At 33.9% G+C, this 19,952-nt stretch overlaps 1 protein-coding gene across 10 annotated transcripts in view; it reads left to right on the forward strand.

The window, feature by feature from the left end:
- The window catches only part of Mmd (mind-meld), a 425,901-nt gene that overhangs the window by 255,599 nt on the left and 150,350 nt on the right, over positions 1-19,952 (forward strand). For all 10 annotated transcript variants that reach the window (XM_064036153.1, XM_064036149.1, XM_064036156.1 and 7 more), the window contains one exon: positions 5,758-5,802. In XM_064036153.1, coding sequence (XP_063892223.1) covers positions 5,758-5,802 — 45 coding nt within the window. The remainder of the gene's footprint in view (positions 1-5,757; positions 5,803-19,952) is intronic.

The following is a 19,952-nucleotide window of genomic DNA, read 5'->3' on the forward strand; positions in this document are numbered from 1 at the left end:
ATTATAATCTCCCATACTAAATGTCCACCATCCCTAATTGCTAACGACAACGCACGAACATTTGACCATTTTGAAAACTTCTCAGCGGCCCTTAACTTTGGGTTTAAAACTGAAGTATTTCGTGGATTATAATACACTTAAAAGTTTAATGTTTACGAGCCTGGGGTGGGGGAGCAATTTCATTTGTCTTTCTGTCATATGGCCATAGGCGTATGAGCCCTAAAGTTTGAAAGGCATTTTAAGGCCTAAAAATTTATGAGCATATTGTTTTTGGCTTAAAAGGATTGGATAATTTTATGCTATGCTGAAGAGTTTTGAGATTTCGTTTTAGTACTAAAGAATTATCAAATTAACGATTGCTTTGTATAAGGAAAATCTTTATTATATGAAATTTTCAATCAATATAAGTAACAAGGCTTTGGTGTTTTCTTGATAATAATACTATCTTAGTAAGCCTAGCCAAGATCGTAAAAATACATACATATTCATTTATTTGGTTCCTTATTTCCGTGCGTGTCAATCGTAAATATTCTCTTATGAAGACACATCTAGGTCTTACGCACGAGTTACTTACATCTCGGAATTTAGACATAAAGATAAGTAAATATATTATAAGTATATAACCTACTTGCTTTATGTGGAATTAGTATAAAATATCAATAAAGAAATAGGCTGTGGTTGGTAATTGAAAACTTCTGTAAGTGAGTCGAAAAGTTTGTAAATAACTATTCATGGGGATAGTTTTCAAAGTCTGCATAGGTTTATCAAAATAACTACATGTTACAGACAGAGAACTTATTAGGAGAGAACTTACTACTTATTAGGGCAGTAAATAATACCAAACCGATAAAGAAAATATGGTTCAAATAAATAAATTAACATTATTATCCAAAAACATCAAAACAGACCCCAAAATATTATAAAAACACTCTTACACGGCAGTACTTGACATTAATTATTATTGTTTTCCAAAACACGACAGCTTGCCAATCAAAATCGAACCTTATGCTATTGTGATAAGGTTACAAACAGTATTGTGTCAGCCAATCACTGCTTATGCCAATATTTTGGCCATACATAATGCATAGCATTTCCCGTATTATGTTAAGACGCGTATATATTATGTGCCTAACGATGCCATGGCCGAGAGAATGTACTGGAAGGACATATAGACATAAAATACGTCAATAATATTAACTAAAGATATAGTATAGATATGTACATGGACAAAGAAAATTCTGAAAGGCAGAAATAAAGACATGAAAATGACTCGCTTGGGGTTTTTACGACTAGTAAAAATAGCTTTTAAAATTAATAAAAGTATCAATAAACGGCTTGTTTTCATAGGTTTATAAAATAATGGTCTTTGTGCAAGTACATTTCTGTATTGAAAGCCAATACGTTTAAATAAACCTCTATTCTACATTTCTCCAGCAATTTTTCTTTGATGACCACTCGCCGTATTCTCAAAGGTATATCAGTATCGGGATTCCTGAAAAATCCAATCTAGGCTTCGGCCAACGTACGCTACATATGTAGATATATATTCATATCACGGAGGAGAGAAAGATAGCGGAGATGCCATAAGGAACGTAGGTCAGGCGCTTTCTTGTAGATCAAGTTACATATGGTAGGAGTGATCAATTACTAGAATTAACGAGGCTTTGTTCTCAAATCAAAATCATAATTATCTGTCAAAGATTGATCTTGATTGATCTGTGATTTTATTTTAAAAATAATGGGTTCGTTCCAATGAAGGCATGTAAGGGCGGAGCTAGTAACGATCCTCGTCCTCCGAACACCCGCATTTTGGCGCACTACTTTCTTAGAAGATTTGGCGTTATGACATCTCCACTAGTGATTTTGTTCTCCGTGATATACAAACACACACACACACACACACATAGATACATATACGGTTTCCTTTGTAGAAGGGGTCGTTTGCGTGAACTATATTTAAAGCAAATAGCTTTCGGGTGAGCGTTTGAGCCAAAACATAACTGTACAGGGAAATATTCTTCCCTTTTGATGTACAGAATCGAATATAGTACAACAAACAGGTTTTTTGTGAAGGAAATATTACTATGTAAGTCAAAGAGCTGGATTTACTGTTTAAAATGTAAATGAAAAAGTTTTCGTTCAAATCACGATTGTTATTGCTTGGCTTGAACGATTCTGAGTAAATGCAGGTCATGCCATATGAATTACAAAAATTTTAGTCAGACAAGTAGTGTAGTAATTGATTCAGTGTTGCCTCCTCGTAATATAGACGAACAGACAGAAGACACACAATACGCTGACTGTTTTTTTTTCAATATGTACTAATTGATTATTTCTAAAATTAAAACAAAAAGCCGTAAAGCTCAACTTATGCTCTGCCAAACAATAAAACCAAATGCGTCCTTTACATCACCTTCACAATTAGCCTCTATTCTAACCCTAGATTAGTTAATTCACACAGAGATGCTTCTTCAAACCCGTGCACTATTTACAACGTAACTACGTGCAGCAAACAGAAGACGACTTAAGGGTACCCGCAGACTACAGACTAAACAGTCGGCCGACAGTTGTCCCGATGGTATTACTTTTAAAAAAAGTGAATTCCATCAATTTTTTTGCCGATCTTCATCATCTCCCAAGCCTTTTCCCAACTATGTTGAGATCGGCTTGCCGTCTAACCAGATACGGCTGAGTAGGTACCAGTGTTTTACGAGGAGTGACTGCCTATCTGACCTCCTCTAGTACTTTTCAGTCGGTTTGATACCGGCTAAATACTTGATCTTGGTCATGTGCGTGCTATCATTCATCTTCACACTGATCTATGAGCCCAAACAAACTATCGGCCAACTAAAAATTTCAAGTGTGCGGGTACTCTAATATATAAGTAACATAATATGTATATACGTAAGATATATATAATTCTATTTTGTCGTAAATCCCAGTTCAGAGGCTTCGGTAATTACACTGGCAAGATAAACAAGCTATGGAGATTCGTTTACTGACGACTAATTTTGTTTACCTAATGTCTGGATCACTAATGCGTCGATTTTTTCGGTGGTACAAGTTAGAAGAGAGTTTTGGTTTTAAAAAAATCTTTATAAAGTAAAAAAAAGAAAATATAAAATAATTTTGGCAAAAAATTTCCTTAGATTATGAGGTTTTCTAGTTTTTTGCAATAGGTTTCTGCACACTTTCAATAATATGTACCTACGTATGGGAAAGTCCTCCCAGTTTGAGTGTGGTTTTTGTCCAGTGGACGTTTGTCGGCTGTGATGACGACACTTTCAAGGTTGAAAGGTTGTTGAATATCCGAATGATATGCTTTTTGGAAAATGTAGTTTACCTATTGTTTCCTCACACTTTCAATATTAAACTGAAAATAGGTACATCAGTCACAATATTAAAGTTTTTTTTTTTATTATTTTGATATTATCAATCGCTGTCGCTTATCAATTTACCCTCCTTGTCCTCAAGGGAGGAATAAATTGCGCCTCCAAAGACAATTTTCATGGATTTACAATCATTTCTTTTTCTAACACAAAGGCGTTGTTTGCTAATTTTTACATAAAAAGCGTAGAGACGTGTTTTTCAAAAGTCTCCGCAAATAGATTTGATCAGAGTTTTTTGAATAATTTTGTATACATTTGACTTTTGATAGGCTTTTGTGAATGAGACTAAGCTGTTATGTTCTAGTTTATATTATAATATTTTTTGTCTCCATTTAATTAAAAAACTCACTACGACTGTGAATTATGTAAATATCAGTCTGTAAAAAGTATCGCATTTGGTTTTCTAATGCTCAGATATTTTTTTTATTTGGCTATAGGCTACTTTTTTAAGTGCATGCGCAAATAGTTACCACGGGACGCAGGTGGATTTTGAATAAACGTATTTGAACATGCACATTAGTGTATGATACTAGATACACATAGACTAGAATATGTTTGTCCATGAAATGATTATCTGTTACAATCAAAACCGCATTGACATAAACAATCTTATATAGCTAGAATAATAATTTATTCGTACATTCAGTTTTCAATAGTATCAGTAAATAGGTCACAGGAAATCGGTTTCAGTGATACTAATTTACGCGAAATCAATCCGTTTCGCTTAATTATGTTATTTGAATTGCAGAGAGCAACGCAAAATTCATTAGAATTGGACAGATTCACTCGAATGTAGTCAAAAGTCAATCCGGTTTTGAAATGTATGTACCTGGAACCTTGTATATGAATATGTTGTAATATTATCCTGAATACAGCTATAGTTTTGGAAATCCAAAATTTAAATTCTACTTATCAAATAATTATAAGTTTCACTTTTAAGTTTATTCATATTTTGTAAAACCCGATTCTTGTTAACGGGCCATATTTTTCATTACACCCATACTTTTATTTATTAACAAAAACGGTCCAAAGTAAAATATTCTTCACAAAACTTATTTTCCCCACTTCCTCTTTACCAAAGTTAACTGATTCTATTTAACCGTTCCAAGTTAGCGGTTGTTCAGATTTTGAAACAAAAAGGCAACAGTAAAATACAGAATCAATTTAAAGTTTATAAAACGCGTTAAGGTTTGTGGTGAGAACCCCTGTTTACTGCTAAAAGTTACCGACTCCATGCAAATTGCATTAGGCCACCGTCTCACAAGGACAGTTACTTGTACAGCCACCACAATCTTAACTTGTTTATATTTTACAATTTAACTGAAGTTTTACGAAGTTTTTAACTGAAATCTTGAGATTTTAGGGTTACGTTACTGCATGTTTGGGGATCGTTAGTGAATAGGTTTTCGAAAGTGCTTGAAAGCATTTTATTATCAAGTGTACTTAAGTCTTTATAATGATTATAACCTTGCCTTTTTGCTATCCAATTAGTACTTACAAAAATAAAGATACGTAATATAATTAAATATAAGAACTGAGCCAGCTTTTTGAATAATACAGCATATCTTGCAAAATTCATTCACAGAATAGATTCTAGCAAAACAACCCACTGATTAAAAATGTTTCATAAAATAAAGGTCCTTTTACCACATAGGTACGTAGCGCCGATTAATATGTGGCACAGCAATATCACACACACAACCCTTAACCTTCAGGAAGTGAACTGTTTGTCGGAATAGTTAAACGACTCAGCTTACCCTTAAACTCACAACAGCCGCGAAAACAAACAAACGTTAGATTGAAAGCCGCCATAACACGGCGGTCACGCATCTTACGAAGCTCCGTTACGGATTATAAGGCTTACACTAGTTACAAGTTTGTTCAGTATTACCTTACCAAAGTAATTTGGGACTTCTATTATACATGTTTACGCATGAACTGAGATTCCGCCCCTAATAATTATTTTAAGATACAAGATCGTGTCGGCTTTCCGCGTCTCACACTTGTATTAAGTCTTCGTAATGAAAAGTTGTAGATTAGATTGTTTGTAACGCAATATTCTTGAAGTTTGATTGTGATCCGTCTAAATGTCAAGTGCTGTCAAATTAATTTGGTGCTTACATAACATTTTGTCGTCATTAAGACTAGAATTTTCTTGAGTTTGTGTTCGTTTACATTTACGTAAATTGTAGAAGCAGTTTTAGTAGATTGTTTTTTACTGGCGAAGTTACTTTTTGAGACATTTTATGACTCTAAGGACGACTTCAACTTTTTAGTATGAAAGGACCAAATTTTTTAACAGCGCGGATCTTAGCATTGTGGTTGTATGATTTTGAAGTTTAAACTAATTGTATGTGTATTGTTACAGGGCAGAGGATACGATTATCAACAGGGCACGAGGTCACGCGCAAGGGTGAGTTATGGTTATTTTTACCTAGCAATACCTAAGTATGTAAATAAGGACTTCTGTACCTACCTGGAAACGCGAGTACTTTGATACGCACTTTGAAATCGATTAAACCCGGTTTAGTTACAACCTGTATGTTGGTTATTTTAAAACTTGTAACTGCTTACGACCTAGGAAAACTTTTTAGGTATATTATCGAAATAATCATCTACTTCTGAATAGCAAAGTTAAACAAAAACTATGTAACACCCATATTTCCCTTAGGAGTTATTCAAAGTCGCACACTCTTCTACGTACTAATACTTATAACGTTACAACTATTAATATTTTGTGTCTTTAAATGTACACTCGAGACTACAACTATTGTCATAAGCCTTTTTTTTAACAGCAGGACATGGTAAAGTCCACGTTTACTACTTAAGATGTTATCCTTCACCTTTCATCAGTCATCGGTGTCCAAGTATACATGTAACTTAAGTTGCATTGCCACACTCGTGCTTGTGAAGCAGGTGCTTTAACCACTAGGACTGAAACATAACTATTATATTATAGTTACTTCTGTAGTCCAGTGACCAAAGTTTCCGCCTGCACAGAACGCCATAAACATTGGAGTCCGGTGCAACATGTGGCGAATGCATTCTAACGTAAATTAAGACGAGAACCGTTTCTGTGAGGAATGGTTGACTAAGTTTGTTGATAATGATATAAAGGGCTTTGTGCGATTTTGAACCCAAAATTAATCGGTTTATAAAACTAGGTTGAGGGATTTTTTGTATGTCAAAAAGTATATAAGGTTGAGTAGTTATGTATTACATTACATTATCCTAGATTACAGTAGCTACTCTCTATCATGCGAAGGTTAAAATAATACATACCTAAGCATAAATAATTTAATGTAAAAATGATCTACACGAAGACTGCCATACCAATTAGTTCTTCAATTCTTTATAAAACAGTCGACAACAAAGTCATATACAATGAGACTTGATTTCCACACAAAAAACTATACAGTACATAAAACGACGAAACAAAAAGACCAACCAAATTTTCCTCACAAGCCAGTATTTCAAACGATGCCTTCAGAAAGGAACGCGTACTATAAAACACGTAATTTTCAAAGAGAAGTCACTTTTCCCCTGTTTTTACGTAGAAAACATACATGGAATCGCGTTTTGCATTCTGTCAGCGTTTTGGTTCACAAATTAGCAGTGAGCTCGCTGGCTTGTGGAGGTCCTAAATTAAACACTGGGCTAGATTAAAGGAGTTTGAAAATATGCAGCTCAAGTTTTTTTGTTGTTAATTTTGTGGGGATCGTGCTTTTGACAAGTAAATTTTACAAACATGGCTCTGTATTCGGACCTTATCTAAGTGTTTAAATAACCACAGTTACCAATTTATTCTATTGCAAGATAAACATTGGCTTGAATGGCTATAACATTCAGCTGAGCTCATCATAATAAACTAGGATAACGACAAAACCTGTTGACCTCAATAGCATCTAGAAAATAGATTTATTTATCGAAGCAAAATATACATGAATAACCGCAAAAACTTGTTAATCCATTCACGTAGCCACTCAACATGGAATTATGACGGAGATTTCGTATAATACCTGGTTAAAGCAATAAATTACACCTGCGTCGAAACGTGTGTATTTAGTTTCAACCTCATTACGCTGCTGCCGAATTTTGACATATAAAATTCGACTTTGCTGCTTTGATTTTAGGGCATATGATTATTTGTGACGGCTTGTTGGTGGTGATAGGCATAGGAGTGGCAAGCAATTAGTTACGCCATTAAATCATTATTGAAGTTTTAGTTCAAAACAATCATTGTCTCTTGTGTGGATGTAATGAAATAACAGTGATGTACATATTTGTTAAAGCAATTTAGTTCATGTTTTGATGTGAAATATGTACAAAGAGCAATGTTAGGTGAACCTGCTCATTCGTTAATTTACCTTGTACTAGCGTGGTGGCCAGTGACCATTGTTTCCCCGATCATTCAAAGAAAAATGTTCTGTGTCGGTTTACTTACTTCATAAAGAAGTATTGCTGTCATGTAGTGGAAGACCTCTTATTGCAACTTTAGTTAAGTAGTTAGGTCTAAACACGGTATTTTTTTAGCCAAGTTATATGAAATAGGCTATTAAGATGGATTTCCTAGGGACATCTCAAGTATTTATTTCATATTTCTACAACTGCACAAACAAGCTTACAACACAACTTGTAAACCTATAACTTCTTCCAATCCATAATACATGCAAACCCAGTTAGATTCTAAGTTCAGGGCTTAAACAGAATTAATGCGACTTGTTCCAGACTGGCTTTCATTAGGCATGCAAGCCGGTATCTAGGTACAGGCTTTCATTAGACAGAACGTTACCTGGATAGAAGGCATTCTCAAATAAATGGAGCCTTGTAATACATAATTAGTTTGAGGTTTTAATTAATGTTATAGTCTCGCGAGATTGGAATTGATAGCGCCATTAGTGTACGGCGCAAAAACGGGAGTAATTTATTGGTGTATTAGCTGTTTCTTACATGCGCGTTGTTAGAGAACTTCTTCCCGCATGGGGATAAAAAGTAACCTAACCTTTTATAGACACTAGAATATCTGTGTACTTTATTGTATCTAAATTGTATCAGCAAAGCTTTTGTATGCATATAGAAAGCAACCTAAATATTCAGGAATAACTTAGATTTCTCCATAATGTCATATTTTTGTGGAAACTATGTATGTGAATTTTGCTTTGTGAGTTATTATAAAATGATGTGTAATACCAACTCGGAGCTTAGATTAGTGTTTCACTGCAACTGGTTTAAACCAGATTCCATTCAATTTCCATCCACTTAGCTACATAATAAGCCAACATAACATACATAGTAAATTACTTCAAATAAACGCAAAATGTAGCACATTGAAAATAGCTCTAATTCCCAGTATGTTACTGCTAATAACTTCTGTATGTATAAAGCTAATTCATCTAGTTCATATCTCCCTTCTGTTCGTATGTATGTCTGTCTGTCTGTCTGTATGTCGGTATGTATGTATGTATGGAGTACATACAATAAGAGCTCAGTCCTTGTTTGTGGTGAGGGTAGCTTGTGGAAATTATATCTTAGTAGACTGTTTCTTGTAGTGTTATTTTGTATCTTTTGAGGACATATTCATGTCCCTTGCACTTTGTACCTTGGCTATGTTAAATAAATCAAAGACGAATCCAGGTCAAGTGATTTGAGACCGCAATTATAAAATATCAACAAACTCAATAACATTACAGTGCTCCACCTTAGTCTATCGTATTAAACCTTTTAGTTTTTCTCCAAAACAGTTATAGTAAGCCTTCATCTAGCCATCTACTTACCTTACTTTTATTACCTTTCTTAAATTTTGGTTCTGAAAATATCCTAAAAACACATTGTGCCTATATAATATTAGAATAAGAACCAGTTATACACCCTACGAAACAGTCTCCCAAAACCCAATGAAGTACGAATATTATCAAATGACGCATCACGCAGTCACCAAGGAATTTAAATACAGTAATGAGGATCCCAAATCAAAATTAGCAGAAGACAAACGCACCCTGAGGGAATAATCCATTAATATGAACAACAAAAGGTATATTAATGACGTCTTGCTAATTATGGCCTCGTGAGGAAATGAGGCCGTATAACGTTTATGTATTGAGGACTTAAGTTACGTGAGATGTGGCTTTCAAAGACTTCAGGATATTTCTTCATTCATTTATGAATGATGAAGACTTGTTAGTATACTTACTACTATTTTTTTCTCTCTGCCTGTCAAGCTTTCACGCTAAATCTACTGACCCGAATTGAGTCTGAGAAAGAACTTATACAAAATACTTTACTTATACTATTGAACAAAATGTACAAAATAGTATTCTCGTGATGAGGGTGGGGACCGCGGGAAATGGCATGTTAAATATAAGTAATATTTTATCTATAATATAAAAATGAATCGCAAAATGTGTTGGTAAGCTCAACAACGCCTGGACCAATTTGGCTAATTCTTTTTTTGTTGTGTTTGTTATTGTCAGGAGAAGGTTCTTATGAAAAAATATAGGGTAAAGTAGAGAAGTCAGTTGACGGGAGCGAAGCCGCGGGCAAAAGCTAGTTTAAGATAAAACCAACTGTAATTAAAGGCACCTAGTTATCGGATTCTTCTATGAAAAATTCAATAGTGTTTTCCAATAGACATCAGTATCTGAGTTATGAAAAAATATTTTAAATCGATTGAAACATAAGTAACAAAAGTTTGAGTATACTTCTAAGAAACCTTCATAATATCCTTCGAGAGTAAATTAGCTTAATATCAGGTTATGTTTACTTAGACGACTATGCCTATACCTGCTTTTTATCAAATCATAATTTTCTTTTTTACGGCAAAAACCTTTTAACTAAAACTTCCGGTGCTGATGATATTAATTAGAATTAATTTACCTTTTTTTACCTTCAAAGTAAAATAGGTCTTTTGCTGATTTACTTTATTTTTTCGTTTTGTAGAAGTATAGAAACTTCCGTTAGAAAAAAAAACTTTTTATAGACACTATCTATTAAGTTTTTCTACCCCCATTTTCCTATACCCTCGAGAAAAAAAAGCTTTTAAAAAGTCCTATGACTTTCGGTAGGATTCTAACCATTTAAAAACTACAACAATTTTAGTCATACCTAAATTAGACTCAAATATTACAAACCAAAAAGTGGAGTCACAAAAAAATTCGGTCTAGCATATTTTTAGCCAACACACGACACACAAAAGCACACCTAAGAGAAAATGATCCACCCTCCCCCCTTAATTACGCCCCCCACAGAGGTCAATGCCCTCGGCCGTAATTATTCTTACCCCCCATTTCTACCCCTTATTTTTACCCCCCGTTTTGCGGGAAAAAAAGAGTTTCAATCATAGATGTCTTTAGAGGTTGAATCATTGATGAATGATACTTGTATCGTCCATGGTGGTTCATGGGTAACCTTATGGGTTAAGAAGGGATTAATCAAGAGTGATCTGAGTGTTAGGTTGAAACTCATTTATTCGTTGACCAGATAATCTGGTTCTTATGCCTTCATTTCATGGTTTGGTGGCGTCAATAATTATGTTTTTGTGGGAGGAAATGTGATGGAAATTCTTCCTTATTTCATTATTATTTGATGGTGTTTACATTTATAATGTCTGCTGGTGACGTAGCAGTAAAGGTTCTGCTTACTTTTTGTCTCAAATAATATTTTTGAAAAATTTTCTTAACTCGCATAACTTACCCTTAGAATTGAACACAATTCAATATTAAACATAGGTATAAAACTATCTATCTTTCACTAACACCCCAAAATCTACTTGATTTCCCTACCTTTTACCAAAAATGTTCCAAACTAGGGTAGTCCGCGAAGGCGTGGGGCGACAACTCAACTAGCAGTTGATATAGTGCAGCTCCCGAACAATTTACTTAGCATTTCTTGGCAAGATTGCACGTTAAGCCCAACTTTTTAAAGGCAAATTTAAAATTATGTCTCTCAACGGACTTTTTAACGATGTAAATTCGTGCTCAAATTACTGGGAGAGGATTTTGCAGTACAAAGAATGGTTGCGTTTTGGAGTATTGGGTTTTTTTTCTAAACTGAAACTCAATTCGAATAAATGGGTATTAGTAACAAAGTGAGTTAATTTGGTAATTCATTACCTTTACTTGTTAAAACAGCTATCAATATAATTTGTATGAGATTTAGTGTGGTCGGTACCTATACAAATCGGTACCTATACAAATACATGGCTATGAGCTTCATACGGTAAATAAAGTTTACATTTTTTTTTTTACTATGAACAAGTTACACGTAGGCACATGAAAATGCTGAAAAAAAAACTTCCAAGGACCGAAAACCAAAAATCCAACAATCAGCCGCGCATAACAAATAACTACAAATGCTAGAGATTATAATGGAAGCCGAAATAAAGATAATTACGTTTGACAGATTGCCCAGGGGATTTGTCGACTCACTCCGAAGATATTACTAAGATTGTAATCTAAGTTAGTCAGGTAATCAAGCTGTCAGAAATATGCTCGAGATGAGGATTATTTTTGGAGATTTTTTTGCTTACTGTTAAGCCTAGAACTAAATTAGATATTTTTTGGCAGATGGAGGAATAGTATGACCAAGCTTTATAGGTACACGCATATTGTTGTAAGTGGGTAGGAATAAGGGTACTCCAATTTGAAGTGAAATGAGATTTTGAATGAAAGGCCTATTTTTATCGATAATATTGCATTTTGAACTTAATTCCAACTTTATAAAGTCTTTAATATTACTGGCAACTTAGAGTCTAACATATTCTTCATTCAAATGTTTCCATAGTCAGGTGAATAAAAATGTACTTACTCTTTTCGTCATACATAAAATTAGGGTTTTACCACCAAAACTCAAGTGAAAGGCACGAGTAGTGTATCATATTTTTCTTAGAGCGAACACGAAAATCTTATATTACCGAGGTGTAGAACATAAATTGTGGGCGTGACAAGTTAATTTATTGCCTTCTGCTTCTCCTATAAATTAGTACGTTGTTATTTTACGTATAATGTGATAATAATAGGAAAGGGTCTACGTGCTACGGCGTAGCTCGCGACTACGGCGTAGCATATTGTTTTTAGTGTTATTTTATTCGGTGTTAAAAGTTTTTTTTCTTGGATGGAAATGTGGTAAACTGGTGGTTTTACTTAGTTTATGGAGCTAACCACTAAATTATATAGCTTTTACTGTGTGCTAGTTTTCATAAAATAAACTATAATTTTAGCAAAATGTAGAAATCTTTGCTTGATTATATTGTTTTCAAAAATGCAAAAGAAATAGTAGAACTACCTACATAGCAGTACGGAGAAAGATATCTTATTCGTATAAATGCTGAGAACGTCTAGAAAGCCCTTGGAACACGGCGTCGTAATACGTTGAATTTAAACATTAGAGTAAACTGCACTGCAATACATTTCTATTGCAATCTCAGTTTCTACACTTGCTAGTACGAAATAATGTTTTTTAGTAATGTTTAGGTGTTTGTTTGTGGAGGTTTTGTTACAGTATTTATATTATTATTGTCGATAATTATATGGAAAACCTTCTTTAAAACAGCAAGATTAAAAATCTGTTGCATGTGAGTGATTAATATTTCGCATTTTCACAAATTAATTCCTTTATTTTTTTTTTCATATGATAAAAAAAATATGTTCAGGAAAATAAGGTTTCCTCTTTCAAATAAAATAATGCCAAAAGCTCAAATCAAAGTAAAATTTTCCATGATTTTCAATTGCCCTAAATCAAATCAACCCCCTCAAACTCATAATATTCACAGCATTCCTCTGACTATTTTCTGCAAAATATTTAAAAAGCAAACAAAAGGCGAACGGTATCAGTTTTCAATATCCATTGTGTTGGAGAACGAAGTCTCGACCTTATCTCAGATATCCAATCGCTGATTGAAATCGACTAGTTCGTTGTACACTGCGGGCTTTTTTCAATATTTTCTCAGATTGAAATTTGTTGGGCAAGCATTGGTATGTAAATAATTTATGTGGTCGTGAGATTTTTTGGATTAGGTGCGGATTGGTTTAATTACTTTTCCTTTTGTGGTTTTTGAAGACCTTTTTCTTATTGGCTGAGTTGGGTTCAATTTTTTGGAACGTATTTTTAAAACCTACAAAATATATAAAATAAACAGCCGTATATTAGCCGTATATTCTCGCAGTTGTATAATCCAAAATTATAAAGTGGTACAACAAAAAATAATCTTATTTCATCTCTGTTTTCTCACTTTGGGATGCAACTGTTAATTTTAAAGATTAATTAAGATAAAATATTTTTTATTTGATTTATTATAGCTTCCAACTACATATGTTACGCCATATATTTACATAGTGACTGCCATACAATATACATAATCACCATTTACACCACATGACAATAAATCAAACTGCATCTAAACCCTAGCGCACACGTCCGTCCAAACGTCACGTCAAAGATGTCAGATCACGTCAACGTCATTTTCTGCAAGATTACACTTGAGGACACAACGAGCGCTTGCTTAATGAAGCCCGGTCGGTTCGCGCTCGCTCCACTAGGCCATGTAATTGGATGTGTTAACTGGTATGTGGACACGCCTTTAGAATTCTATGTGTAATGGCCTTTGAAGATTTAGATTTAGGTTTTTTTTTGTACTAGGTTTTGTTGTGAAATGAATAGAAAGTATCTGTAAGATTTTTTAATGATTTTTACACTTAGTTTAGCACAATGTCGATTTGCAATGTAATTCTTATTGTTGAAATAAAAAAACATTTGACTTTGACTTTGAAAAATATGTGTTTCTGAATGATCGATCCTTCCCATCCTTGTATATTAAACACTTGCTGTTCCTCGCGGTTTTTACAGAAATATGTTTATAGTTTTTTGCGGAATTCTTTTTTACTGTTGCTATATTATGCAATCATTATGTACAAAATAGAGTCAAACTATCTCAGCGCGCAAAAGACTTCAAATACGTTTAAATGAAGAGCTCTTTACCGTTTCTCCTCTTAGTACTTACTTATACACTGTATAGTACCGTACCACTTCCGAGTAGTTATAGCACGGAGAACAAAATAACTAGCGGAGGTTCCATAACGGAAAATCGCCTAAGAAAGTAGCGCGCCAAAATGCCTGTGTGCGAGGGACAAAGAACGTTACTGTCATCACTCTTACACGCCTTCTTTTGACCTTATGGTTTTGTAATACCAAAAAATCGTTGACAGATATTTCAAAGTTCCCGAACGTCTCGTTAGTGCACTCGTTACTGATCGCTTTGGTAATGCCCAACGTACGAATTTGACCTAGAAGAAGGCGCCTGACCTACATTGTGGCATCTCCGCTATCTTACCTAACTCCGTGACTTATACCAACACTATATAGTACCGTACCTCCTCTGAGTACTTATACCAGCACTATATAGTATAGTACTGGGTAAGGAGCCTCAAATCAGGCTGTGAGCGCTTCCAATTAATGTCACTCTTTGTGGCCGCGGCGCTTAAGCCTTCCATTGAGGTTGCAAGACTTCTGTAATCTGTACGAGAACCATCTCCTTATTTTATACTTTACTATATAGTTTTAAGAAGCTTGAGAATGGAAAAGCTACGACTACTGCTTTTTTTTGTAAACAAAAGCTGAGAAAAAACATAGATGCGTAGTTGTTTTTACCCAGATAACATGTAGCCTATGTAACTCGGAGATATCGTAGCTTTTAAAAAGGCAAATCAGAAAAATCGACGTCCCAGCTAACAATATTTTTTCTATCACTTTTGATGGCCAGAAACTTTCCTTTTTCTTATTTTTTCATTTACAAGTCTTTTGCCATGTATGTTTTACTTACATGATTATCTTGACTCTTCACACTGACTTTTAGATTCACTAATAAAAAATAGTCATCAACAATCTCCCTAAGAAAGGCATGAAACCATAACTATAGTTTCCAACAATGCTTGACTGATGGAAGTTCGATTGACCCGCGCGTCAACTCGCGCATGATGAATGGGGTGGCTTCAGCAAAAACACGCCCGTGAAATTAATGATAGAAATTAAGCCAAGTAATATAGCTTTGTAGGTTTTGTGCCTAAAAACTAGGTATTATTCTAGGTCATATTATGAATTGGTAAAAAGGATTACTGTATTAATATGAAGGATTATGTGTGTTTTTGGGTCGTTTTGTATTTGAATGTACGCGGTTTGTGAGCTAATGAAATGAAAGAATTGTAGTCTTTGAATGACTTTCAATTTAGTTTTTTTTCATTTTGTGATGGAAAAGAATCGTGTAGTTATTTGTGTGATAAATGTGTGAAAAATTACGTTTTTTTTTTGTGTAGATACTAGCTTACTTTGAGGTATCGTTAGCTGATAGACGAAATAAAATACAAAAGAATCCAATTAAAAACTTGTAACTAAACAATGGTCAAATAACCTTTGCTAGTCAGCAACAGCATATAATGAAAGTTTAAAAGATAACCATAACTAACTTTAAACCATATTTATCTCCAAAAAACGAGAAAACTCAGTGTCACCCAAAATTAAAGCAAATTGCGAGCCATTACTTACAAACTGCATTTCAAGCTCTACTGCAAAAGATTTATTCAACACTTAACTGAAAATTAGCACATTTTTGCTGACCCATCTCTTAAGCTTTCCTCTATTATTATGATTCGTCTTAATAAATAAATAAATAACTATTATTGTTATTATTTATCCTTGTGGATGAAGGATATGATTAACGTATAGACTATCTTTTATCCTTTCTGGATTTATTATTAATAGTCGTAGGGTGGATCTTTTGTATTAAAGATGGAATATAGTGTAAAATTATATTGTGTTGTTGAAATGTTCTCGATAATCGTTGTCAGAAATTACCTAGTGAGTGCTTGAGACATTTGTCCAAAAAGGATTCTTTTTTTAGGGTATATGTTAAAAAGTAAAGATACGGTCTACAAATCAAGAAAATCAAGAAAAAAATCAGTCCTTGAGAAGAAACTAAAAATAAAAGAAGAATAAATAAAAATCACGCGGTCGCTTTCTTCCTAAAAATACACCCGAAATGACCCGGAAAATAGTCTAACAAAAGAAACGAAAATAAAAACACACCTGCCTCAATTATAATAAGCCCAAGACAAATGTAGTCTCACATCATTTTTAACAAGACAAAAGGGACAAACACAGGTGGTAATAACTCAAACGGATTTTATTATACGTCGGTAAACAAATATCAAATATAAGGACGACCTTTGGATACTTTACCCTAAAAACACTTCACTTAAAAATCAACCTTAAGGTGTTAAATATAAGGTTGATATTTGAATGGGGTGTTAGATAGTTGGGGCAGAGTTGTCAGCGTGATTTAGTACTGGCAGGGTAGATGAAAAATTGTCGGCACAGCGCACAAATCATCCGAGCGCCTATACCGATAGACGGACAGACAATAATTTAGCGTCGGCCGATATTTATCCCCTGTCCGACGTTAGATTGGGACGATAATTGGTGTTGCTACACTTTCGTTTAGGTTCATACGGATTATGGGCTCCCGGGATATTTATTGGCTATTTCTTTTTTGCTAATTGTGTGAGGACTACTAGTTTTTGTAGTCGGTTTTACTCGAATTTCAGTTAAGAAATTATATTTACATCAGATAAGTATCTTCTATGAGTAAAACACATAAGAAGTGTTAAAGACTGTAATATTGACCTGACTACGTTTCAGCCTAGTTTTAATAAACGGCTATGTATGTTAATAATATTTCAACTTTTTGTGATGAATTTCAAAATGATAGATTAGACATACTGATGTACAGATTCTGATAAATATACTACTTACATAATAATATATCTTTAGTGTCATTAGTCAGAATTAGGCATATACAATAGATACTTACTACACATCAAACTAGAGCTTAGTCGTATTTACAGTGACGAGGGATAATACTGAAAAAATATAGACTTTTCTAGTTTTACTAAATAAAATAAATCATTATCTATTTTTTTGTTGTTTCGTTATGTTGTCTGAAAGGCCTATTTATTTTCTAACTTGTTAATTACAACCTACGGGTGCTATTCACTATACCTTTATTTATTTATAAAATAATCTCTTTTAAAGTTATTTCTTTTTTCGAAATGAAATTAAATAGTGTCAAAATATACTGCCTAAATAATATTTAGGTATATATTATATACCTACGAGCTACACGTTTCCTGACATCAAATCTTCGAAAACAGTACAAGCTAACATAAACTAGCCCAGTTTACATGCACGGCAGTGTAGCTGTGTTATGTGAGACAACCTAGGCGACGTTCTATTGTTTTTATTATAAATACGAGAGTCCTGTTTCCTCCGTGTTACGCTAGCTCTGAGTAGCCTTGCTTTCGCTTTGTAAGGATTCTTGTAGACGGGGCTTGTTTTTTCGTACTTTCTGTGTATGTCCTGTTTTTTTATAAAAAAATAGGGGGAGAATTAAATAATATGATCCTGTAGTGTTATTACAAAGCTGAAGAATTCGTTTGTTTGTTTTAACGCACTATATTAACAGGAACTACTGGTCCGATTTAATAAAAAATCGTGCAGTTTTAAATTGGATCTCACAAACTATTTATCATACGACGCTTTATACAGACGCGCGAAGTAGTTTCCACGAGATACTAATGAAACCAATGGCAGTAGCTAATAGGATTTATGAATACTTTGTAAAGGCACAGCTTAAATTGGTACAAGTTTTCTCACGGAACTCCTAAACTATAAGGTGTTACAAAGGGTGTTATAAGCAAAGACGCTACATAACTATTCTGCTTCAACGCACTTATAGTGAAGTGAACCACTCGATAGGAAACGTATCAAAGACATGAGTCGAGTGAACGCTTAATTAACTAACTACTAATAAATTAATTTGTTATTCACACCGTTTGAGAAACGGTTTCTATTATGAAGATGTTATTGATTTGACCTTTAGGTTACAGCTTTGTCTCTGTTCCAGTGAATTTCCCTATATGACACTTCTAGTTGAAATATGTACCTACTATCAACATCTTTATAGGGAGATCTGTTGCTCTATAGGTCGGTGAAAATAAACAAACAAAAATGTTACAAGATACAAGATTCTTTATTTTTAGTATAAGAGATGTCTTTGAATGACAATAAAATTGTAGAAATAAAACTAAAAAAACTGAAAAAAAATGTGCTTTAAAATGACTAGGGGCTAAACAGCAATTTAGCACGAAGTCTTATAATAAACATGAAAAAACACTACTTACTCACCTTAAAATTTCCCCTAAATACAAGCCCTACTAAAACACAGTTAACTAAGTAAAGTAGAAACTTGCAGTACAACATGGAGTTTGCATACGGAAGAAGTCAGAAACGTGAGCCCAACCAGCTCCAATGTGCTCTTATTAAAACTTGATACTGCCTCCAACTACTGCTTTCACGTTATCTTGATCGTCTAAGAGTTTAGGAAGTTTTTTGTAGTTAGTTTGATGAGAAATGAATTATTTTTATGGGTTTGGGAATACTTTGTAAGGATTGCGAGATGGGAATTGGGTGGGATTTTTTAAGCCGTTTTGTCACCTTTCTCGTTTGCGGCATAAGCTGAAACATATTTTGATATACCAACCTATTTAAACTTTTTGATAAATAGGCGTCAAAATGAAAAAAACATAAAGTATTGGCTTTTTAACTGTGTTCATATCCAAACTGTAAAGTATACAAAACTGTAAAATAATGTCAGCGTTCACTTCTATGATACATATTCCATCTTTACCGCCCATATTTTTTGATTCAATACATACAATATACTACTTATTCCCTCACCAACTTAATGATAGCAAAATTTAGTAAAAAAAACTACGTTCCACATTCAAATCAAATTAATGACGTCATAAACAAAAATGGCGCTCACTACCCGTGCGGACGACCGGCGCAACTGCAGCGACCGCTAGTTAATGAATTTAAAATTAAATACACATAAAATTGTGGGAACTGGCCCACTGTACTGCTTAACACATGACTTTACTGATAATGATAATATTGTTTTATTCAGTAGAATAAACTGCTGAGAGGCTTATGGCTGCTATCACTGACCGTGTGACGATATGGAAACTGTATGTATAGTCAATCAAAACTGTGGCCTACCAATCTTTGGTTGAAATTGAACATTATGAACATCAGTTTCCCCTCATGCTTATATAATTTGTCAAAACAAGTACCTAACTACGACTACCTTAGGTTACTGTACTTACATTCAAATTCAGTAAGCACATTAAAAATAGTTAAGGATTAAAGAAACATCTATTGCTTTCTCTACAATGAAAAGTAGGGTAAGTAAATCAGCAAAGCAATCGTTTCTTACAGATTACACTGCTTTCATTTACATTGCTTGTTGATTTCCTATTGGAAACAACAAAATCCTTAGAGAAATCTCCACCTACGCATTATATAATACTTTCTAAAACCCATCCTTAATATCTGCCAAAAACCCCTAAAACTCCTAAAAACCTGTCAAACTTATTTATTTCAAGCAACACTAACGATGATTGATGGAAATCCAATTGTATAAACAAAACAAAATAGCAATTAATATCCGCCATTTTGTAC

This window comes from Helicoverpa armigera, chromosome 9 (genome assembly GCF_030705265.1).
Source record: "Helicoverpa armigera isolate CAAS_96S chromosome 9, ASM3070526v1, whole genome shotgun sequence".
Lineage (NCBI taxonomy): Eukaryota > Metazoa > Arthropoda > Insecta > Lepidoptera > Noctuidae > Helicoverpa > Helicoverpa armigera.